Source organism: Pleurodeles waltl, chromosome 12, assembly GCF_031143425.1.
Source record: "Pleurodeles waltl isolate 20211129_DDA chromosome 12, aPleWal1.hap1.20221129, whole genome shotgun sequence".
In the NCBI taxonomy this organism is placed as follows: domain Eukaryota; kingdom Metazoa; phylum Chordata; class Amphibia; order Caudata; family Salamandridae; genus Pleurodeles; species Pleurodeles waltl.
Window position 1 is genome coordinate 306975649 of NC_090451.1, and position 25550 is coordinate 307001198.

Consider the following 25550-nt stretch of genomic DNA (forward strand, 5'->3'; position numbering starts at 1 on the left):
GAGCTGGCTGGGGCTGTGGGCCTCCCATTGCAGGGCTTCCAACAAGCGCTCACGGCACCCACTTTTAAAGGGTGAAGACCCCAGTGTATGGAGTCTCTGGGCCGAAAGGAGCCAGGGGAGTTCGGCCGCATACCCTCTCCCATTTATCTCAAAGAGTGGCCTTGGGAATGGGCATCCCGGTGCCAATAAAGGCCTTGCCTTGCGTTGCCTTCTCACCCTTTGAAACAAATACTCCGCCCTGAGGAACCGTGCCCCCAGGGCCCAGAGAGGCTAAGGGAGGGGGGGGTTGCGAGGCCACTCACTCCTTTAATCAACAAACTGCTGTGGGGGATGGGATCCCCAGAGCAAGGTCCTATGGCCATCCCCTCCACTGCATATGACTGTCATGCACAGTGCAGGGTTGGTTGTATTGGCAGTTGGTGGAGCTGGATGGGGGGGGTGTTCCACTTATGTATGGTAATTATTACTTTACGTTAAAACACAAAAAAACTAAAATTCACTGAAAAAACTCAAAGGTTAAAGTAATGTTACAGTTAATTTGTCAGTAAAGGATAGGTTACTTACCTTTGGTAACGCATTAACTGGTAGAGGCAATATCTAGTTGCAGAATCCTTACCTTAGAATTACCCCAGGCATCAGTCTGGATCTGTAAATTTTTATTGAGCAGCACCCCTGTGCGCCGTTGGGTGGCGTCAATAGGCTCTGTGTCCGTTGATGTCCTCCGCGCTGCATAAGACACTGCAGGTCCTACATGGGCACTGTCCTGGTGTGCTGACGTCAGTTCCTTTTCACGACTTTCCATCCTAGAAGTGCAGAGCCATGAAGAACACTGACCACTGGTGTGTCAAAACTAGGGACTTCAAAGGGTGTCCCTGTCCCTAGAAATCAGATGGCAGAGTGTTCGTAAGGAATCTGTAACTAGATATTGTCTCTACCAGATAAGGCGTTACCGAAGATAAGTAAACTGTCCATTTGGTAGAGTCATCTAGTCCCACATTCCTCGTGATCCTTAAGATAATACTACAAAAGTCCTTCAGGACCAATCGGGACCCGACTGTCAAGGCAGTAGTGTTTGGTAAACATGTGCAGAGATGCCCATGTTGCCGTCTGCCAGATGTCAAGGAATTGAACTCTGCATGCTGAACACAGTGGTTGCAGCTTTAGCTCTGGTCGAATGAGCACGTAAACCTTCAGAAGGTTGCTTCTTAGCCAGAGTAGGCAGCTGGGTTCTGGTGGCAGTACAGTCTAACTTTGTGCTTGTTTTTTAAATGCAGCTTTAACTAAAGTGCACAGGGTTCCTGTTAAATAGATCTCCAGTGTGAGTGTTCTTTCCCAAAACAAGACACCTGGTCACTTGATCCCAATGTAACACAAAAGGATGATGGACGTTGTGCTGACAATGCAAACATTCACCCCCAGTCACAGATCTGGGTTTAATCCATCGTTCTTTTGCTCACCATGCCACCCCAGTTTGAACCCAGCCATATGCAAATCAGTCTTGACCCTGTTCCTCATGGGAACAGTTCAGCCCGAACTGCCAGGCCAGGCCCTCCGTGGACCGGAAACAAGCATCCTGGGACCGGTTTCAGGGTATCACCCTTCTTCAGCCAGGCTAGCTTTAAAGGGTGTCCCTGTCCCTAGAGATCAGATCCTTAGTGTTCGTAAGGAATCTGCAACTAGATATTGTCTCTACCAGATAAGGCGTTACCGAAGATAAGTAAACTGTCCATTTGGTAGAGTCATCTAGTCCCACATTCCTCGTGATCCTTAAGATAATACTACAAAAGTCCTTCAGGACCAATCGGGACCCGACTGTCAAGGCAGTAGTGTTTGGTAAACATGTGCAGAGATGCCCATGTTGCCGTCTGCCAGATGGCAAGGAATTGAACTCTGCATGCTGAACACAGTGGTTGCAGCTTTAGCTCTGGTCGAATGAGCACGTAAACCTTCAGAAGGTTGCTTCTTAGCCAGAGTAGGCAGCTGGGTTCTGGTGGCAGTACAGCCTAACTTTGTGCTTGTTTTTTAAATGCAGCTTTAACTAAAGTGCACAGGGTTCCTGTTAAATAGATCTCCAGTGTGAGTGTTCTTTCCCAAAACAAGACACCTGGTCACTTGATCCCAATGTAACACAAAAGGATGATGGACGTTGTGCTGACAATGCAAACACTCACCCCCAGTCACAGATCTGGGTTTAATCCATCGTTCTTTTGCTCACCATGCCACCCCAGTTTGAACCCAGCCATATGCAAATCAGTCTTGACCCTGTTCCTCATGGGAACAGTTCAGCCCGAACTGCCAGGCCAGGCCCTCCGTGGACCGGAAACAAGCATCCTGGGACCGGTTTCAGGGTATCACCCTTCTTCAGCCAGGCTAGCTTTAAAGGGTGTCCCTATCCCTAGAGATCAGATCCTTAGTGTTCGTAAGGAATCTGCAACTAGATATTGTCTCTACCAGATAAGGCGTTACCGAAGATAAGTAAACTGTCCATTTGGTAGAGTCATCTAGTCCCACATTCCTCGTGATCCTTAAGATAATACTACAAAAGTCCTTCAGGACCAATCGGGACCCGACTGTCAAGGCAGTAGTGTTTGGTAAACATGTGCAGAGATGCCCATGTTGCCGTTTGCCAGATGTCAAGGAATTGAACTCTGCATGCTGAACACAGTGGTTGCAGCTTTAGCTCTGGAAGAAAGGGCAAGTAAACCTTCAGAAGGTTGCTTCTTAGCCAGAGTAGGCAGCTGGGTTCTGGTGGCAGTACAGCCTAACTTTGTGCTGGTTTTTTAAATGCAGCTTTAACTGAAGTGCACACGGTTCCTGTTAAATAGATCTCCAGTGTGAGTGTTCTTTCCCAAAACAAGACACCTGGTCACTTGATCCCAATGTAACACAAAAGGATGATGGACGGAGTGCTGACAATGCAAACACTCACCCCCAGTCACAGATCTGGGTTTAATCCATCGTTCTTTTGCTCACCATGCCACCCCAGTTTGAACCCAGCCATATGCAAATCAGTCTTGACCCTGTTCCTCATGGGAACAGTCCAGCCCGAACTGCCAGGCCAGGTCCTCCCTGGACCGGAAACAAGCATCCTGGGACCGGTTTCAGGGTATCACCCTTCTTCAGCCAGGCCAGCTTGATTCCAGTGGCACAGTGAGCAAGGGACCCACGTCTGGGCATACCCTTCCCACTTAGGGCAACTTTAGCAACACAAAAGGATGATGGACGGAGTGCTGACAATGCAAACACTCACCCCCAGTCACAGATCTGGGTTTAATCCATTGTTCTTTTGCTCACCATCCCACCCCAGTTTGAACCCAACCATATGCAAATCAGTCTTGACCCTGTTCCTCATGGGAACAGTCCAGCCCGAACTGCCACTCCGTCCATCATCCTTTTGTGTTGCTAATGTCGCCCTAAGGGGGAAGGGTATGCCCAGACGTGGGTCCCGTGCTTCCCATGCCATTGGATTCAAGCTAGCCTGGCTGATGAGGGGTGAAACCCCGAAACCGGTCCCAGGATGCTTGTTTCCAGTCCAGGGAAGTCCTGGCCTGGCAGTTCGGGCTGGACTGTTCCCATGGGGAACAGGGTCAAGACTGATTTGCATATGGCTGGGTGCAAACTCGAATGGCATGGGCAGCAAAAAAACGAGGGATTAAACACAGATCCGTGACTGGGGGTGAGTGTTTGCATTGTCAGCACTCCGTCCATCATCCTTTTGTGTTGCTAATGTCGACCTAAGGGGGAAGGGTATGCCCAGACGTGGGTCCCGTGCTTCCCATGCCACTGGATTCAAGCTAGCCTGGCTGATGAGGGGTGAAACCCCGAAACCGGTCCCAGGATGCTAGTTTCCAGTCCAGGGAAGACCTGGCCTGGCAGTTCGGGCTGGACTGTTCCCATAGGGAACAGGGTTAAGAGTGATTTGCATATGGCTGGGTCCAAACTGGAATGGCATGGGCAGCAAAAAAAACGATGGATTAAACCCAGATCTGTGACTGGGGGTGAGTGTTTGCATTGTCAGCACTCCGTCCATCATCCTTTTGTGTTGCTAATGTCGCCCTAAGGGGGAAGGGTATGCCCAGACGTGGGTCCCGTGCTTCCAATGCCACTGGATTCAAGCTAGCCTGGCTGATGAGGGGTGAAACCCCGAAACCGGTCCCAGGATGCTTGTTTCCAGTCCAGGGAAGACCTGGCCTGGCAGTTCGGGCTGGACTGTTCCCATGGGGAACAGGGTCAAGACTGATTTGCATATGGCTGGGTCCAAACTCGAATGGCATGGGCAGCAAAAAAACGATGGATTAAACCCAGATCTGTGACTGGGGTGAGTGTTTGCATTGTCAGCACTCCGTCCATCATCCTTTTGTGTTGCACTTGATCCCAATGACCAGACCCTTCATCCCCACTGTAAGTCCCTAGTAAATGGTGCCCCTGGTACCTAGGGCATGGGTATTGGAGGGCCCCTCAGTGCTGCAGAACAACTTGAGTGACTCTGAGGAACCCAGCACCAACCTAATGCAGAATCCCATTGCAGGCTGCGCAAGAAGGAGCGTCCAAAATTGAAAACATGACATGGCACACAGTTGTGTGCTTTGTCCCCTAAAACACTGCTTGTAAAATGTGTAAGTCTCCCCTACAGCAGACCTTCAGCCCTAATGCAGGGTGCATGATCTTACAAGTGAGGGCATATATGCATGAGCAAATATGCTCCTACTATGCCAGCCTGCTACCAACAGACGAGAGTCTGACCACCCAGGGTGAGAGCCTCTGTTCTCAAGAGGTCAGAAACAAAAGCCTGTCCGGACTGGTGGGGTTAACCACCCCTCCCCCACAGGATGGCCGATGTAGGAAAGTAGCACCTTTCTGGAACAGTTACCCCCACTTTTTGCCTGGTGTCAATGTGTTTAGACTGTAGTACACTGGGATCCTGCTAACCAGGACCCCAGAGTCAGTACTCTCTCTCCTAAATTTGGTTGTGAGGTAACTTTTACACCCCACAATTGGCATACTGGTGCACCCATGTAAGTCCCCAGTATATGGTACTTGGGTACCCAGGGCATTGGTACACCAGGGATCGCCCATTGGGCTGCAGCATTTATTGTGTCACCCATGGGGGCCAATGCAAACTGACTGCACGTTTGCCATTGCAGCCTGCCTGAAAGGGTGCATGCACCTTTCACTCTAGATATAAGGCCTGCCTTATATCATGGTCACTGCACTCTGAACCTGTAAGTCACCCTTAAGGTAGACCCTTTAGCCCAAAGGCAGGGTGCATGTTTCTAAGTGCGAGGGTACCCCTGTATGTGCCAAGGTGCCCCTACAAATCCCAGACTCCATTCCCTGGGCTTTGTAAGTGCAAAGAAGCCATCTTAAGGTATGTAGTGGACACTGGTAAACACGAGTGGTCCAACTACATAATGGCTTCACCAAACATAGGTAGGTTTGGTATCAAACATGTTGAAATTGTGCAACTACACCGAATTCGATGCTAGGTGCATTATACCCTGGACTGTTGGGGATCCCCATGTCTGCCTGTACAGCCTGGCAGGGTCTGCATGCCAGCCTGTGTTGTTGCAGACCCCCAGACACTGTTCTGTCCTCCTGCTGCTGAGCTTAACTTGGGCAAGGGAAGGTAGAACAAAGGATTTCCTTTAAGATAGGGGTGTGGCTACCTCTTCTTTAGAAATAGGTGTCTCTGGGCTGGGGTGGGTGTGCCTTTATGCGCCACAGACGTCTTTGAAGGGCACATTTTGTGCCCTCCTTGCATAAACCGGTTTGCACCACTGGAGGAACCCCCGGGTTCACAGAGCTTTCCAGGTGGCCACTTGATTTTGCCATCATGGAAATAAGATGAGCAGAAGCCCCTAGTAGCATCCGACTGGTTAGTCCAGCTAGGTGATGTCTCTGACCCCCTCTAAAAGGCGGGTCATTGCAGTAAGTGTCCAACCCCCTTCCTCGGTTCTTTGGGTGTTTCACCGTGGGTGGTACCCTAGATTAGTCTGCAAGACTTCAGGAACGGTCTGCCAGTCTCCTCTGCAACCTGGACACCAGAACCTCTGAAACCAAGAGCAAGACTGTAACCAGTAGGAGGGCTCCTACTGTAACTTTGTTTCCAAGTTCTGGAAAGACTTCTGCAACCCCGGGGTTGTGAATCCTCCAGGGTCACTGGGACTCTGCCTGAACCTAGGAAAGCAAGAAGGAATCTCCCTTGGAGTAAAGGAGTCACTCCCCTGCACACGCAAGCACCTCAGTGACGACGACCAGCTTGTGGATTCTGCTGTCCCACGGACTCTCCAAGGCTCTGCAACACAGGTGGCTCTCCAGAGGTCTGACCTATCTTCCTTGCAACTGGGAAGTTGGTGGTCCCTCGCTGGTTGTAGCTGCTTGACTGGAAGCCCTGTGCTCGAATCTGTTTGTCACTGCTAAGGCTTCTTGGATCTTCAGTCCTTAGACCTCCTAGCTCCAAGAATCCCCGGCCTCCAGCCCTCTCCAGTTTTAAAAACATCCTCTCTTCAACTCCTGCAACGTGGGCATCCCTCTGCTGTGTTGCTAAGGCATCCCCGTGACTGCTGCAAGAGAGTCCTGCTGAGGGGCTCCAATGATTCCTCCTGGCTTTCCTGGTTGCAGAGGACTGGCCCTGACCTACCTGCAAATGTTGGGTCACCTGGACCTTGCTTGGCATTTGCCAAGGCTTGTTAGTGGCCCCGCTGACCCCTCTGCAATAAGACGACCGGCAGGGGACAGCTCGTGGACGACTCCTGAGATCGTCCTGCATCACCTGGACTTCACAGCTGCACTTCTCCCTCCAACAGGAAATCATCCCCAAGAAGAGTGGAGGTATTGCTCTCCTGCACTGCCTGGGCAACTCTGGGTGGTCTGGACTTTTTCCCCTCTTTCCAAAGGTCCGCTTCTTCAGGAATTCACACCTGGGTTCCACTGACCTGGTCCACGGGACACAACAGCAGCTGGACAACCGGGGTCCCCACTGACTTCAGCAGAAGGTTCCGACGTGATTTCACCCCTATGCACCTGGGCTCCCTGGTATAGGTACTCCACTATTCTGGGTATCCACAGGATGGGGCACTATCCAACCTCCCTTAACCCCAAAGGGCATTCTCGGGGTCCACTGAGAATCATCCTAAATCCACGAAACTCCAACCGCGACCTCCCCATGTTATCCTATGGACACTTACCCTGGTTACAACTCTGTAAACGGGCGCCTAGGGAATCCTATCTACTTACCTTGGGTGTTCAAATGCATCCCCAGTCCTAAGGGCCCTTGGGTGGTACTTTGGGTTGGGAGTGGTTTTCGCATTCCATTTTTTTTTTTTTACTATATGGTTTGTGTGAATCCCCCTTAAAAGGGGCATATGTTATGCCTGTACGTATTCTTTTCTAAGTATCTTTTTGTATGATCATTTACCAAAGTTAGTTCTAATGTGTGTTACAATAAATATAGAATATTTTTCTAATACTGCTGTGATTCTTTTCTGTATATACATCACTGACTGATGCAACTGATTTACACCCTCCTGAATAATCCGTAGCTGTTCTTTACAGCAAACCATTTTGAGAGCTCTGGTTATATAGAACCTCCTACACTATTACTAAGGGTTGCCTGGACTGAGTACAAGGGTGCCTCATATATAGGTGTACACCATATACTTGGCTAGCCCCCTACGCAAACTATTATAAGCTTGTATCCTACAAGAATACCTTGAATCTAATTTAGGCCTGGAAAAAGTGATAGGTGTCACAGTAAGGAAATCTCTCTTTTTGTATGGTCACACCCAAGTTTTTCAACTGAGGCTGCTGGTTTTCAGACTCTAAGAGTGTACTGAGGCCTGGTATCCAGACCTTAGTGCCAGTGCCATGACCCCAAACGTTTATGTCAAATGAGCTATACTCAATTGGAAATGGCTAAATTACCTGCAAGACCCTGGTAAATGGTACACTGGTACCCAGGGCATGTAAGTTAGAGGGTTACCATAGAGCTTTCAGCACTGATTGCACCACCCTGGAGGGGTACCCCAAGTAAAGCAGGTACCCAGGTCAGCCACTGCAGACTAGAAGAGCAGACATGCACTGCTACCCTGACTCTGCTATTAAAAACAATGTCAAAGCCACCACTTCCCCTAGATGTGTTTAAGTCACCCCCCTGGCAGGCCTACCGAGCCCTAACAGCGGGATGCAACATATGACACAGGCAGGACATGCACTTTACATGTCCTCACAGTAAAACACGCAAAACAACTGTTTCACTGTGTAAAGACTTGGTCCCCCATTTGCCGATTACTGGGTTACATGTTGAACACCTCAGTTGTGCTAACTCTGGAATGGTGCGACTAAAGTGAGCACTCCAAGGTACAAAACAATTTGTTACATAAAGCCAGACTTGTATTTCAAGTAAAACATAATTTAACTTGTTGCAGTGTGCAGCTTTAGCAAAACTGGCACTTTGTTGCCTTTAAAACTCCTGTGCTTTCCTGGGCACTCACGGAGCCTGCTCCACAAGATAGCTTTCTGCCCTCCTGGAGAAACATGCCAACCTCACAGGAAGAACAACAATGAGGGAATGCAGGTCAGGGAGGTGTTACCTCTGTTCTGCAGGAAGCCACTTAGGTGTTAGCCCCAAAAGGCAGGCTTCAAAGGGGAAGATCGGACGTGGGACACAGGGCTAAGGGCTGACCCACTGCTGAGGTAGACAGGCTGGCAAGGGTTGCAGAAAGGCGAAACCAGTTGCCAAACCAGTTTCCCCATGGGAGTGTAGCCCTGTTGTAGCCACATTTCAGCGGTGGGTTAGGAATCTTTGTATTCCAGGAGAGGGGTTTCACCATCTTGGGAGTGGGCACAATGGCAAATCCTGAGACAGCCAGATGACACTCTCCGTGGAAGGGAACCTGGGAGCTCATTAGCTACTAACTGTATCCTGCCTTGAGGGCATTTTACAAGCTTAAGAGGGGCATCCAGGCTTCAGATCTCGACTACTCTTGAAGAAGGACCTAAGGAGGACTGCCTATTTGCACAGAGGGACCACCAAATAGAGGCTGCATCCATAAGGACTGCACCTGCTGCACCTGGTGGCTAGCGAAGGGAGATACCGTGTTTGCCCTATCCTGCTCAGGAAGAAGCTGTCTCCAGAGTCCAGTCAAGCTACGGGAACTCCTAGGGCCTGCTACTGGCCTCCTGTTCGATGCGTAGGGCTCAACTGCTGAAGAAGTCTGCTGGGACAAGCTGGTAGCCCAAAATCTGCAAGCCACTACCATGGCCGCCGAGCAGCACTGAGAACCATTAGCTGGAGCACAAAGTTGCACCCAAGTTGGCTGAACCTGGCAGTGCTGTCGGAGAGTTGCCTGGACACTCAGAAGGTGACGTTATTGATGCAGGAAGGACCAGCCTGTGACTGCAACAAGAGGTGACTGGTAGTCCAGTGGGGATTGGATTTCAGCCAGCCCAGAGAGGCCTTCAGAGATGTCAACCCTGCAACCAGAACACCCTCACCATCTTTGTGGACTGAGAAATAACCATACCCCCCCCCCCAACCCGGTCAACTGTGTCACATCCACAGCATCTTCAGCATCCTTCATCCCTTGCATCAGGACCACTCAATAGGAATCCAATACAACACAGATAAAGTGCCTGGACTGTTGAAGGTCTGCTTTTCCTCAGAAGGTAACTGTTACTGAGGGCCTTGCTAGTCCCCCTGACTAGCTCCCGGCAGAGTTGGTCGACCCAAGCACTTCTAACCAACCGCATTGACACTTACCCAAAGTGCCCGATTTGTTGACTTTGCCAAGGCTTGTTCACAGTTGAGTGAATTTGCACTGATTTATTATTGCTTGCAAAATCTACATTTCTGGAAACCTTCAGTGGATTTCTTTCATTCTAGTGTCTCCATTCTTATAAATACAAACTATTTTTTATAAATGGGTGTTGGATTTCTTGTGTGTTGAGTCAGTTTCTTCTATTGTTTTGGTGCTGTTAAAATGCTTAACAAGTGTTCCTTTGTGTAAGCCCTTCTTGCTCAGTACCACACAGTGCTTAATTTGTGCTTGTTGTTATTTTTGCGGGCCGGGGCTCATTCATCTCCCTCAAGCATTTGCTGCGAGCAAAAGGCACATATGGGAAAGACGGAGGAAGGTAAAAATAGAAAAAGCGTCACCAAGGGAGAAAACAGAAAGCTGCTAGAGTGAGCTGCAGGGGCAGGGAGTGGCTTTGTATAGATGGAAGAGGCCCGAGATGGCTTCAAGATTACGCTCCCTCAGTATTCCGTGTTCCCACATTTAATTACAGAGGCCGCGTGTTTAAAAGGAGGGCTTTGAGCACCGGCACGTTTTTAGTTACAAATTAAGCACTGGTACCACAGCTACCCATGGTTGGGCTGAAGGATTTACACTTTAAACCTACTGGATCTAATGGGCTTGCAAAGAGTTTTAAACGGTGATGTCACACAACCAGACTATATAATTCACCTCATTTCCTCACAGCCATTTGATGTATCAATAAATTTGATTAATGTTTTTTTTTAAATGACAAATTGTCATTAACTATATGCTATAATAATAACTAGTTGGTTGTGAAAATACTGACAGTTCAATTTTTTGAAATTATTTGGTTTAGTATACATGAGCAATATATATTTCTTGTCATATGGTTATCAAGAAAAATAAATACATGTAATCATAAAATAAGAAACTGCATTATGGAGTGTAAATATTGGTTCATGTTTTATTTTCAATATTTTATAATGTGTAAGATGATAGGTAGGCAACTAGCAGTTTATAGAGCACCTGTGTGATGAACATAATAACTCCGCAATTGCCCAATTTACTCTTGATAACTGAGAAAAAAAAAGTTGTCTTCCATAAATGAAAGGGGGTAAGTGCTTGTGAATTTGAGTTGGCAAAACACAGGTTAAAAAAAAAAGAAAAAAAAAAAGGCATGGCACATTAAAAGCTGGCTGGGGGCAAATAAACAGGATATGGGTAACTACGTATGCTCATTAGGGTTGTGGGTTTACAATGTCACACCTCTTGCACTACCTGCTGTTTTTATGCATGAAAATTATTTTATGTTCTATGTTTTTAAATATTGATGTTCCACGTATGTCAAGATGGTATTGACCCATCGACAAATTTGTTATTAAGAAACTGCAATGGCACTGGGGATGCTACATTTATGGTGGTTATAGGATCGGTCCTCAGTGTTTTTTCCAACACATTTTACAGAAGCTCAGAACATGGTCTGCTCTACCTATAGCTTTTCCTCTACATAAACAGGAGATTATTTATCAAAGACATCAACCACATTTTACCCCAGATAAGAACCTCACATGCTGGCTATGCCCTAGACACAGGATGAAGACTATGTGGCCAGCTGCTGAACATTGGTACCATCCGATGCAATGTTTAAAGAACAAGTTAAACTGCATGCTGGTGGAGGAAGACATGCTAATAGAAAACACAGAATCGAAGCTATGCTCCGTCCATGAACATGACAGCAAAAACAGAAAAAAGAACTGGAAGAAACAACTGATGAAACATAGGCAGGATGTAGAGACAGAGGAATGATCTGAGTTTCTTCTAAAACACAACTTGCACATTTCTTTAAAATACATTTTTCAATATTTTGACTGCAGTCATTAACCAAACAGTTGCAAAGAAATGAGAGCAAAACAAAAACTAAAAAGTGGACAAAAAGTGTTGCCCTGCCCATCATAGAATAAAGAACCTCTCCAATATACTGGACAGAGACCAAACCTATTCTAAGCACTGGGAGTCTCTCCATAGCTGACTAAAAGTAGATGTGCAAGACTGAGGACAGCAAGAAGCAGTCTACTGCTGTGAATGTAAGGGCATAACATTTTTCCCAACCCCCCCCCCCCCCCCCAAACAACCACGGCAGTTTGAACCAGCAACGTTTAAAACAAAGTAGTCGTGGCACAGCCAATCATATAAGATGCCATTCTAAATATAACTTTCTGGGTTGTCTGTAAAATGGCAAATTTAATAGGTAAAGTCTGCAAAAAAGTTTTTCAAAATTTCCAACATCCTCGAACTACATGGAAACTAGTCAGTGCTGTCTGGATCACGGCATGCCAAATGTTCAAAACAGCCAAATGCATTAAAAACACAGATTTACAGAATGCCAAAAAGATTCTCAATGGTTAAAAACTGATAAAAGACGGTTTAGGAAGCTCGTATCAGTAGTCTCAGTACAATCCAGATTTCTCTGAATTGGTGAATCATTTAAAAGGCTATGATGATACAACTGTGGAGTACCCCCCAAAAAAGATAGATTAAAGTACTCAAAAATAAGTTTACGAAGGAAGTAACAGAGTGTAAGTAGGAGTCACTTGAGGAAAGCCATGCCGTGCACCGCAACCAGGTCCTAGAGCAATAAAAATAAACATACGTCATTGAGTTTCACTGTAAACTCCTTTTCTCGTACATGCTTCTTCACCTTTGACATCTGCGGTGACTGATCACGCTCTTCTTTCACACAGATGCTTCCAGGTGTCGGTGTACTGGAATCGCTACAGTCGGCCGCAGCACCAGGGCTATCCAGGAGTTTCGTGGTGTAGAAAGAGGCAACGTTATTGTTGTCATAACTTCTTCTTGTAGAAGGCCATTTCCCCTTTAATATTGCCTGGCATATGCTATCTAACCGATTAATAACCACTCTGTCCTGAAGTAAAAGAAAGAAATGTCATGACTTCTTACCTTGGTTTAAAAAAAGTGCAATTTTCATTTGTATCAACGATCAATACACTATTTTCTAAACAAGTATAAAAACACTTTCAGCTGATCACAAAATAAGATCTAGATATTTACTTTCTAGAACATAGCTCTAGATGAATAGTGTGGATTATCTGTACATCTTTTATCTGAGAAATCTCTCTATCCACCTGGCCAGAGCATCACAGAGCAGGTCAGGCAAAAAGGGGTCACACCTGGACATGACGGTATGGTTGGTTCTATCAATTGCCTCCATCTCTACACCTTAGTCATGACGATGAAAAACAAACCTTAATCTAAAACAGTCGTCTTTCAGTTTGAATCTATCCCTTTGAGAGCAACTCTTGCACCTGTTGTAGTAAAATGGACAGCTGCTTGTTTGAAGTTCGCTCTGATGCGGGAGGAATATTTGGTGGTGCAAAAAGAATAGTCAAAGCATAGCCATGTTGAACAATGTTAATACCAAACTATTGTATATGGTGGATTGCCATATTAGGAGGCAGTGATGGATCCTGCTCCCTACTGGATGAGAATGAGCCAATAAGGGCAAACTAAAGTGATCGGGTGGCCGTTGTGGCACTTTAAAAGGAAGGGGAGGACCGATGTCTTTGTTGGCCCATGAGCTGCATGCAAGACTGGTGTTCTTGGCTTCGAAAGGACTGGAATCACTGCTGTGTTGGTTGGGGTGAATGTTACTGCCTACGTGCCAGCTCTCTCCAATAGCCTATGAACATTTTGATTTGGGGTAGAAACTGATTGTCAGGGGTCCACAGACCCATTGAATGCACCCTAGCTCTATTATCCTTAAAGAGTTCCCACACAGAGTCTGCTTTCTCACAGAAAAGGCATGACCCATCAAAGGGCATATCCATCATGGAGGCCTATACCCCACCTGAAAATCCTAAAGAAAGCATCTACAGGTGTTGACAAATTAGAACACTAGTATCGACTGACCTTTCCAGGCAATGAGCAGTACCTAAACAATTGCAGGTAACTTATTTGGGTTTCTTTGGTCTTTCACGATTTGTCTGGTCCAAAGAGGTTCTAAGATCTTCTTGGACAGTCAGCAAGATCTCACTGGCCATGTCGCACAGGGTATGTGTGTAGCTACCTGGAAAACAAACAACATTTACTGACCACTGTGCTGGACTGGTGGAGGAAAACATCTGTTTGTAAAAAGCCTTAATCCTCTTGTACTCCTTATCCAGAGGCGAGGTTGCGAATGAGTTGGGATTCACAATATTGGCTGAGGCCTGTACAATCAGGTTCTCTGGAGCAGGATGTTAGGTTAAAAAGTCAGGGTCACCAGGAGCTGGTCTGCGACTCTTGGATACCTGCCTACTCACGGGTGGACAGGAACAAGGTTTCGGACAAGAGGCCATCAAGATATTGGTCTGCCAGGACGTTCGATTTGGTCTCACATAAAGGGAGCTATAAATCCAGTACCTCTGATGAACTCCTGATCCAGCATTCCAATTGAGGCACATTCTTCTGTTGGTGGCCCAAATGGCCAATTAAACCCTATCTCAGAAGAGTCATTAGGCTCATTGGCATTATGCAAATCCATAAGGCATCAGCTGTATAGTGAGGGGAGAGAAATCTATCTCCATAATCTTCACCACTCATATCTGGGGGGTTTCCTTCTTCTGGCATTGGGTCAAAAACAAAAATAAAACAACCTCTACTTGCGTACATGACGTGGCAGAGGCAGTGTGTCAGAATTGGGGTGCATGATGAAGGGTTCATGTTTTGTGATTCCTAATGTAATATCAGTCGACACTGAGCCAAAGTAGGTTATGAAACTGACATTGGTATCAGTACTGGACCCCCTTACCAATAGCATTGGTACCAGCATCGATGTGGAAGGCGCCCACACAGGGGGCCCGGAGTCAGATTAGAAGCTTGTAAGGGGCCTCTTATGGGTCACACAAAAGGTCAGACGGAGCTAAGGACAGAAGGGTCAGCTATAAACTGGCTGGGGCTCATGACGTTCCTTGGGGCATGAAGGCCTGCCAGAGGAAGCTTGAAGCACACCAATAATTTGCAGCATGGCCTTGAAGTCATGAAGGAGGCTTCAATCTGATGCAGTGTTGCTGATGGACAGTGAAACGTGGGGTGCACCAGAATCAGTTGAGGAATCAAGGTCTGTGACCAGAAGTATCGAAGGTGTACAACAGACATAGCAGAACAAGTTACTTAACTTCGTGAACGCCCCATCTAGATATGGTCCACCTCTGCACTGCGCAAGCTTTCTTCGCACCAACATAACCCACGAAGAGTTGGTTGGCACCCCCGCAACCCCTCACCACCCCCTTGGAACTCTTGTGTGCGGCCAAGGAAGAACGACAACGCTCCCTTTGGGTCCAGATTGTGGAGTCCCTCCTCTTCTTTGAAGGATGCAGTGAAGTGAAAAAGGTAGGTAGTGTGACTGATTGGCCTACATGAAATGGGGTGATAAATCTCAGCAGAAAGGAGGCCCTTGTGCAAAGTACCATTTTGTCAGGGTAGACAAGAGGTAAGCAGGCTTAGATGATAAGGCATGCAGCTCACTCACTGTGTGGGCAGATGTAATTGCAACAAGGAAGGCTGTTTACAGTGTCAAAAGCCTGAGGCGACAATTGTGGAGAGGCTCAAAGAAAGCACACATTAAGAACTTTAAGACCAGATTGAGATGCTACTAAGGGTAAAGATGAACGAGACCCTTGAGGAACCTAAGTGCAATATGTGAACAAGGAAGGTTGCTCAGGGAGCCACAAAAAGGTAGAGATAGCAGAGAGATAACCCTTAAGAGTGCCCAGAGCACAGCCCTGATGGGCAAGAGAAAGAATAAATAAGACTTCAGAAAGAGGATCAACATGTTTCTCTGCACACCAAGCCACAAATTACATACAACTGCAGACATATACTGTCTTGATGGAGGGACGACTGGCTGCCAGAATAACTTCACAGACTTCAGGAGAAAGGTCAAAAGCTGTCAACTGCTGCGGCTCAATCTCCACGCAAGAAGGAGGAGAGCAAACAAGGTCGGGTGAAGAACACTCGCCTGCTGCTGGGACAGAGGATCCTTCCGTAGAGGCAGCCGGATTAGAGGACTGATATCCATTGTCAGTAGCTCGTGATTCCAGACTTTCCGTGCCCAGTCCGGAGCCACAAGAATGACTTAGGCCCAGTCGTTTCAGAATTTCTTGAGAACTCTGGCAGGAGTGCAATGGGTGGAAAGACGTACAGGAAGACGGAGCTCCACTCGAGACCAAAAGCATCTCCAAGACAGAGCCACCTTGGAAACTTAACATTGTGCATTCTCTGCAGAGGTGCACAGATCTAAAGACCTTGTGCCACCTCCAGATGGAGACGCCATTTGTTATCTTATAGTCATCAACTGCTAAGTTTGTCTTCCCTGGCATTCAGAGAACCCACCAGGTGTTGAACCACCAGAGAAATGCCCCGTTGTTCCCATCAAGTCCTGAGACCCAGGGCCTCTTGATAAAGGATCCACAACCTTACCCACCCTGTTTGTTGCAGTACCATAGGGAAGTGGTGTTTTCCGTGAATACCTGCACTAGCCTTCCCTAGTTGGAGGGTAGAAAGCCTTCAAATGTCAGTTGCATTGCTTGGAGCTCCAGCATGTTGGTGTGGAGTCCTGCTTCACCCTAAGTCCTGAGTCCTCTGATCTCCACCTCTCCCACATGGTCGCCCTATCCCAGTAGTGACCCCTCTGTCAGTACTGTGAAATCTGGTTGGGAAAAGGGAGAAGGGTCTGCCTCTGACCCAGTTGCGGTTTTTAAGTCACCACTGCAGGTCTTTCTCAGTTCCCTCTGAGATCTGAACTATGTTGGGGAGATGATGTTGCGCCCATTGGAACTTTAGATCCCACAGCAGAGCACACATGCCAGCGGGCATGTGCCACTAGCAGGTTGCAGGAGGCGATGAGGCCCAGCAGCTTCAGAGTTAGTCTCACCGAAATCCAGGATAGAGGCTAAAACATCAGTACCATAACCTGAATATCCTGCAATCACCATTCAGGAGGATATGCCCGAAGCTGCACTGTGTCCAGCACAGCGCCGATGAAAGGGAGCGTCTCAGAGGGTGACAGTTGTGACATCGGCACGTTGATAGTTAACCCCAGAGAATGCAGAAGGTAGTGAGCTCGCCTTTAACAGCCAGTCAAGATAGGGGGGAAGACCAGCACCCCTGATCTCTGCAGTTGAGCTGCGGCCACCGCCATCACCTTAGTGAAAACCTGAGGGGCCCTGGTAAGGTCAAAGGGAAGCACGGTGAACTGAAAGTTCTTGTGACCTACAATAAATCGCAGGTAAAGTCTGTGACAGGCAGAATTGGAATGTGGAAATATGCCTCCTGCAAGTCCAACGTTAACATCCTGTTTCTGGGTCCAGGCAGACAAAACCTGAGTCCACAAGACCATTTTAATTTTCTCCTTCTTGACAAAGAGGTTGAGGGTTCAGAGATCTAAAATAGATCGAAGGACCTTGTCCCTTTTGGGAACCAGAAAGTAGTGGGAATAGTAACCACAGACTACATCTGGCGCTGGAACCCTCTCTATATCTCCCTTGGCCAACAGAACTGAGACTTCCTTGCGGAGAAGGGACATATGATCCTCTGTCAAACATTCGTGAGATGGCGGCATGGAGGAAGGGGTCGTCTCGAAGGTGAGGGAGTAGCCCCTCTTGGCAATGTACAGCACCCACCTGTTTGATGTTATGTACTGCCAGTGGGGCACGTGATAGCAAATCCTGCAGCAAACTGAGTGCCCATGATGGTGAAGGGGCAGATCGGGTAGGCATGGTGGCTGCAGCTGTTGCGGGTCTGGACTGACCAGACAGATGACTACCTGACCCACAAGGTTTGTGGGTAACACACCATCGGCTACGCAGAGGCTGGGAAGCATATGCGGCTTGGTGGCTGGGAGGGAACTGGCATGGCTAGAAGCCCCTTCCATCTATAGCCACGAAAGAAGTGAAAGGTAGATTAGGAACGACGGGGTCAGCCGAGAGACCAACGACGTGGCCTTAGCTTGAGAGTCCTTAAAATGCTCCAGCTCCAAATCTGCCTAGTCTCCGAAGAGGTGGGTACCATAAAAGACCATGTCGAGAAGAGAAGCTTGGGCACCCCCCGAAAAGCCAGATGCCCTCAACTAGGCACGGCGCCTTGGGACCACTGCCAATGAAACAGCTCTAACCAGTGACTTTGTAGTATCGAGTTCACAAGGTATTATGAACTTTGCTGCATCTCTCCCGTCAACAACAACCTAAAAAAGTACAGCACGGGTCTCTTCCGGAACCTGTGATAGCACTTGCGCAACCGTGTCCCACTGAGTGTGGAAGTAAAGGCCCAAAAGGCATGTTGTGTTCACAGACCGCAATGCAAGGCTGGCAGAAGAAAACTCTCCCCCCCACCCCCCCTACCCCCCCCCCCCCAAAAATAAAGAGTTCAGCCTTTTGGATTCCCTATCTGGGGGGGTGGGCTTGGGGGAGAGCGGCGATAGGGAACGCGCCTTGGGATGTCGAGGATTGACTGCCACTGAGGACAACTTAAAGTCAAGTGTAGGAAAGTAGCATCTTTCTGGCGTAGTTGCCCCTGCTTTTTGCCTAGTGTCAGTATGTTTAGACTGTAGTACACTGGGACCCTGCTAACCAGAACCCCAGTGTCAGTGTTCTCTCCTCTAAATTTAGTTGTATGATAACTTTTGCACCCCACAAATGGCATATTGCTGCTTCCATGCAAGTACCTGGTATATGGTACCCAGGGTATTAGTACACCAACGGTCCCCTGTGGGCTGCAAGATGTATTGTTCCACCCATGGGAGCCCATGCAAACTGTCACTACAGGCCTGCCATGTGAGCCTGTGTGAAATGGTGCATGCACCTTTCACTCCAGATAGGTTTGTCTTATATCATGGTGTAGGAAAGTGCCACTGTTGGCATGGTTAGCCCCCTCCCCCACTTTTTGCCTGATGTTCATGCCAACTTTTTAATTCCCAAAATCTGTACCTTTGTTTACACAATTGTCACACCCATGGCAGACAGTTAAGTCCCTTGTAAAATTTACTCATGGTACCAATGGCTCTGTGGCCAGGGAAGGTCCCCAAGGGCTGAAGCATGTATTATGCCACCGTGGGGGACCCCTCATCAAGCACATGTACACTGTGTTTGCAGCTTGTGTGTGCTGGTGGGAGAAAAAGTCAAAGTCACATGGCACCCCTCTCAGGGTGCCATGCCCACAAGCTATTGCCTGTGGCATAGGTAAGACATCACTCTAGCAGGCCTTACAGCCCAAAGGCAGGGTGCACTATACCACAGGTGAGGGCATAGCTGCATGAGCAATATGCCCCTACAGTGTCTAAGTCCATTCTTAGACATTGTAAGTGCAGTGTAGCCATATTGAGTATATGGTCTGGGAGTTTGTCATTATGAACTCAACAGCTCCATAATGTCTCCACTGCATACTGAGAAGTTTGATATCAAACTTCTCAGCACAATAAACCCCGGCTGATGGCAGTGTGGGATTTATTGAAAAATGCACCAAAGGGCATCTTAGAGATGCCCTCTGTATGTTAGCCAAACTTCTAGTGCAGGACTGACCGGTCTGTGCCAGCCTGCCACTTTCAGACAAGTTTCTGCTCACATAGGGTGAGAGCCTTTGTGCTCTCTGTGGTCAGACACAAAGCCTGTCCTGGGTAGAAGTGCTTCACACCTCTTCCCCACAGGAACTGTGACAGCTGGCGGTGAGCCTCAAAGGCTTAAGCCTCAGATTACATGAACCCTCTGCGGTGGACTTCCTAACCCCCGGAGACTAGAACTGTAAGACAAGTACTTACCTGTAAAACGTTCTAACTTTTCTTCCCCCAGGAACTGTTCCTGCAAATTGCACAGTGTCAACTTTTAAAACAGATAATTAGCAATATTTCAAAAACTGAACAACTTATTGATTCCAAACAAAGTGCTATTGATCCATGTGTGAAATACAAAGCTGTTGAAGTACTCAACTAGAACTTGAATCTTGTGGTTCGAAAAATAAATTAAGAAAATATTTTTTTGTTATATAAAAACCATTGGTATGAATTCAAGTCATTAAGTGTGTGCTTCTTCTATTGTCTGTGGGTGTACAACAAATGCTTTGCATTACCCTCTGATAAGCCTAACTACTCAACCACACTACGACAAAAGAGAGCAGTAGTATTATCTACTTTAGCCTCTGTTAAGCCTCTGAGGAACCCCTGGACTCTGTGCACACTATATATAATTTTGATATTGTATATACAAAGCCAGCTTCCTACACATGGTCACTGCACTCTGACCCTGTACGTCACCCCTAAGGTAGGCCCTTCAGCCCATGAGCAGGGTGCATGGTTCTAAGTGTGAGGGGACCCCTGCATGAGCAGATGTGCCCTATAAACCCCAGACTTCATTTCCTGGGCTTTGCAAGCGTATGAAAGCCATCATAAGGTATGTAGTGGACATTAGTCAACACAAGTTGTCCAACTACATCACAGCTTCACCGAAAATATGCATGTTTGGTATCAAACATGTTGGAATCATGAAACTAAGCAGATTCCAGTGCCCGCTGCATGATACCATGTACTCTGGGGGTTCCTTAGGGGCTCTCCCATGTCTGCCTGTACAGCCTGACAGGGTCTGCATGCCAGCTTGTGAGGCTGCAGACCCCAGACACTGTTCTGCCTTCCTGCGGCTGAGCCTAACTTGGGCTGGGGAAGGCAGTACAAAGATTTCCTGTGACCACCTCTTCTTTGGAGATAGGTGTCTCTGAGCTGGGGTGGGGGTGCCTCTGAGTACCAGCAGATTGCTTTGAATGGCACATTTGGTGCCTTCCTTGCATAAACTGGTTTCCACCAGTGCAGGAACCCCCGGTTTCCGCTCTTGCACAAAACCACACAAGGGACAGGGGAGTGGCCACCCCCCTGCCCAGCTCCTCCCCTAGGGAGGTGCACAGAGCGCTGTCAGGTGGCCATATGATTCTGCCATCTTGGACATTAGATGAGCAGAGGCCCCTGGGAGCATCTGACTGGTTAGTCCAACTGGGTGACGTACCTGACCCCCTCTGATAGGTGGGTCACTGCCCTACACTGATTCAAGTGCTAGCTCCATGATCCCCTGTACTCTGGGTGTTCCTTAGAAGATCCCTCAGTTCTGCCTATGCAGCCTTACAGGGTTTGGCTGCCAGCCAAAGCTGCTGCCAACCCCAGAGAATGTTCTGCCCACTGGAACAGCACCCCTGTGCACCCTGACTGTTGCTCTTGCCAAGACTTATTTGCTCTTCCTCCAAGGAGATCTTCAGGCTTCAAGAAGCCTCATCCTTCAGCACTCCAATATCGCCTTCTGCTCTGCAGCTCCTACGATGTGGGTTTTCAGTTTTATTGTGCTGTTGAGGCATCCCAGTGACTCCCTGTGCCTGCTGCCAGTGGGTCACTCGTGGGGGCTCCATTGATTACGGTTGGCTTTGCCTCCTGCTGAAGGCATACACTGACTTTCTTCCAAGGGTCGAGTCACTAGGACCTTGCTGGCCATCAAAAACCTACAACTTACCTTGCAACTACTATTTGCATTTGCCACAGCTTGTTAGTGGCCCTGCTAGACACTGACTCTCCTACAATCCAGCGACTGACGTGGGACAGCTCGTGGGCGACTCCAAGGATCTCCTGCATCCTCCAGGACTCCGTAGCTGGACTTCACCTTCACTGTCATGCAGCAACTTCACCTCCTAGAGGGTGGGCATTGCCTACCTGCAACGCCTGGTTATCCCTGAGTGGTCTAGACACTGGCCCCCTTTTTTTTGTCATGTTCTTCTCATCTGGAATCCCACTTCTGTTTCCACTGACTTAGTCCATGGGTCGCAACAGCAACTGGATAATCGAGGCTTCCATTGAATCTAACAAGGGTTTACAACACCACTTCACCCCTATGCACCTGGGCTCCAAGGTGTCAATACTCCGGTCTTCTAAATATCCATGGGTGGGAGCACTCGCCAACCTTCTTTGTGCCAACTGGTTTACTCGGGGTTCACTGGGAGGGCTCCTGAACACATAAAAATCCAACAGTCACGGTCCTGTGTTAGTCTATAGGACACCTGGCTCGATGACAACTCTGCACCCTTACGCCCATGGGATTACAGTTACTTACCTCTGGTATTTTCTTGTTCCCCCAGCCCCTGGGATCCTAACACACTTACCTTGGTTGGGCACTACCATTCTTATACCACTTTCTTAGTATATTACATTGTTCCCTTTGTGTGTAGATATCTCCAAGAGGAGATATGCCAGTGTTAGTTTAGCCTATAGTGTTGTAATAAAGAAACCTTTATTTTTTCAACTTCTGGTGTGGTTCTTTCTTGTCGCTGGTTACTTACTGACTATTGTTGTATTGCAAGTGCTTTACATTCCTCCTAGATAAGCTTTAACTGCTCACCACAGCTACCCCTTGAGAGCTCTTGCTATCTAGACAACTATTCACCATCAATAAGGGCTGCCTGAACTCAGAATATGGTGCCACACCATAGGTGTACACCATAAACTGAGCCAGCCTCCTACACTTGTTATGAAACTCATAACCAGTGATTTGAACAAGAAAGGGTTGATCCAGCAAACATAAAAAGGTAAACAAATAACCTTTCACTGGGTTCATTTCGGGGCTTTGCTGGAATATGGATAAAACAAACAAAAGACCATTGGAAAGTCTGGCTGGCAAAGGGTCAGTGTCTCTGGAACTAATTGGTATCGGCGCCGAAGCGTAGCTGGAGCTCATGGAGGGGCATTTGGCAGCATGGATGAAATCAATCACCTTGGTCAGCAATGCAACCGCACTCAGAGAGTTCAAGCTGCAAATTCCTTACCTTTGAATTGTTCCGAGGCTCCAGACTGGATCTGGAAGAGTTTTCGTGAGCAGCATACCTGTGCGCCAGTAGGTGGTGTCGATCAGCTCAGCGTCCATACTCAGAGCCATCTGTGCTGTAAGTGGCATTGTGGTACCTATATATGCCACCCAGGTACCCAGGCGTCAGTTCTTTTCCTTCTGCGCCAGCCAGCCATGATCCAAGAAAAGAGATACCCCTCATTGTTATTTTAACTTGCCTTTTTGCTAAACTTTTTTGATGTATTACCGCCTGCTATGTCGTGATGTCACTTAAGACTGGTTTTAAGCCCTGCGGATCTGGTCATTGGATGATGGTGGTGGTGACGGATCCGCATCTGATCTAATTGTGGTGTTTGGAGCATGACCATGACCTGAAGTCCTGCTCCGAGTTCCAGGCCATGCATCTGAAGGTATAGAAAAGCAGTCCCTAAAGCTGATGGCAGCCCAGCAAGCAACTTTGTGCAGGTTGAGGTCTCAATCGATAGGAAGGACCCTGGACCAGTTGGGGAGTCCGAAGTTGTCATCCCACTACAAGTCTTCGGGACGATCGGGTAAGTCGAAGCACAAGAAGAGCAAGAAGTCGATGGGGTCTTCGACTTCTAATCCGTCAGCCGATGCGACTGAGGAGCGTTGTCATACTAGGCCTTGCTCATCGGAACCTGTGCCTCAGCAGACTTCACGCATCCCAGACAATCTGGGAGCAGGAGCAACACCTGCTCAACTAAAAGAATTTTCAGGCCATGTGCCTCATTTTGGGACCCATGGGGTTGGAGGGGAACCACTGCGTTTTGAGCCAGTGGCCTCGGCACCAGTGGATTCCAAGGAATCTAGTACTGGATCCGAACTGGTGCCGGCTGTATGACCTTGACCTTCACCAGCGCCGGTCCTGATGCGCCCGGGGCCACCATTCCTATTGTCATCTCCGACACGGAGCCGGATGAGCTTCGCCCGATGCCGACTCTGCCTCTTATATAAGATCCTAAACCCTATTCTGTTGGATTTGGCTTTGGGAAAGGCTGGGAGGGACCAACTGGCCCTTTGGAATACCAGCCTTATGAGGAAATGGACTGGCATGAGGACTTGGGTGAAGCCAGTGGACGGGACATCTCCAGATACTGGTATGCTTACTCCCCCTACCGTGGCTATGGAGGTTAACGTCTCTTATGCCATGGTGGAGAGGAAGGCGGCTGAGGTCCTGGGACCTTCAGCTTCCCTCGGTAGCATTCAAGTCTAACCTCTTGACAGAGGTGCTGTAATCGGGAGCTTCCCCATCCGAACACCTGGTCCTGTCCCATGATGCCCTCACAGACATTCTTTTGGTACCTGGTCCAAACCAAGCACAGGGACTCCTGTGAATAGGATGACTGCCCGCTGCTATCGCCCTGCACCTGGTGACCCAACTTTCCTTACTCAACATTCCACCCCTGAGAGCTTGATGGTCTAAGCCTTAACTTCCCATAGCATGTTCACTACCGCTCCTCAGATACGGAATCCAAGAGGCCTGACTAATTTGGGAAGATATTTTCTTCCGCCTGGCATTGCGTAAACACCGCATGACTTTTGGGCCATTATTTCCTCATTCTGTGATACACGGTAGCACAAGTGCTGACACAGGTCCCAGAAGTGACCAGGGCTTTACTCTCTCAGGCTGTTGCCGACTGGAGAGAGGCAGCAAAATTCACAATTCCTTGCAGACTGAATGTGACTAACTCATTAGGCAGAGTGGTTTTAAAGACAGTGGCCTTGAGGCGCCACACCTGATACAGGACGTCTGGCTTTTAGGGGGATATCCAAGCTTCTATCGTGGACATGCCCTTTGATGCAACCTGTCTCTTCAGAGGCAAGGCAGACTTGGCACTCAAGAGTTTCAAGGATTCTCGTCCACTCAAGTCTGCCTTTCGTTGTTGCAGAAGGAGTCTCCAACCACTCCCATTACCAGTCAGCCACTGTGCCGTGCTCAGCCCTGTTTTTTGCAGTACCACACAGACATAGAGTTGTCCATGAACACCTGCACCACTTTCCCTTTAAAAGAGGGAAGGAATGCTTTAAATGCACACCTGATCGCCCAGAAGATTGATGTGGTGTCCAGACTCCGCCGGAGACCAAACAACTCTGATCACCGCCTCTCTCATGTGGCCACACCCCATCCCAGGAGTGACACGTCGGTCACTACTGTAAGATCTGGTTGGGGAAGGGAGAGGGATCTACCGTTGACACAATGCTGATTCAAAAGCCACAACTGAAGATCTTTCGCAGTCCCCTCGGAGATCTGGACCATGTCCGAGAGATTCCCCTGATGTTGCACCCACTTGAACTTCAGGTCCCACTGCAGGGCCTGCATATGCCATTTGGCATGTGTCATCAGCAGGATGCGGAGGCCATGAGGCCCAGCAGCCTCAGAGTCATTCTCACTGAAACCCAGTATAGAGGCTGAAACATTGGAATCATAGCCTGAATATCCTGGACTTGCTTTTCGGTGGGATTGGCCCAAAACTGCAGTGTGTCCGGAACAGCTCCAATAAAAGGGAGCGTCTGAGAGGGAGTCAGGTGTGATTTCTACATGTTTATAGTGAAACCCAGCATGTGCAGAAGGTTCGCCGTAGTCTGAAGGTGGGAGACAACTCTTGGGCATATCCGCCTTTATCTGCCAGTCACTGAGGTAGGGGACGACTGAAACCCCTAACCTGCACATATGAGCTGCAACCACCGCCATCACTTTCGTGAAAACCCGAGGGGTGCTGTTAAGTCTGAAAGGGAGCACGGTAAATTAAAAGTGCTCGTGACCTACCACAAATCATAAGTAGCGCCTGTGGGCAGGCAAGACAGGGAGTATGGAAGTAAGAGTCCTGCAAAACCAACGCTACCATCCAGTCTCCTGGGTCCAAGGTAGACAGGTCCTGAGCCAGAGTGAGTACTTTGAACTTCTCCTTCACGA

The 25550-nt window shown here is 48.2% G+C and overlaps 1 protein-coding gene across 8 annotated transcripts in view; it reads right to left on the reverse strand.

Moving 5' to 3' along the window:
* Nucleotides 1-25550, reverse strand: part of CHD9 (chromodomain helicase DNA binding protein 9) — a 1629153-nt gene that overhangs the window by 283399 nt on the left and 1320204 nt on the right. For 3 of the 8 annotated variants that reach the window (XM_069216350.1, XM_069216349.1, XM_069216354.1), the window contains one exon: nucleotides 12457-12681. The exons of 1 other annotated variant lie outside the window; for it this stretch is intronic. In XM_069216350.1, the coding sequence (XP_069072451.1) occupies nucleotides 12457-12681 (225 nt within the window). Of the gene's footprint in view, nucleotides 1-12408; nucleotides 12682-25550 lie in introns of all 8 variants that reach the window. 4 more of the 8 variants (XM_069216347.1, XM_069216346.1, XM_069216353.1 and 1 more) reach the window with 2 other exon arrangements.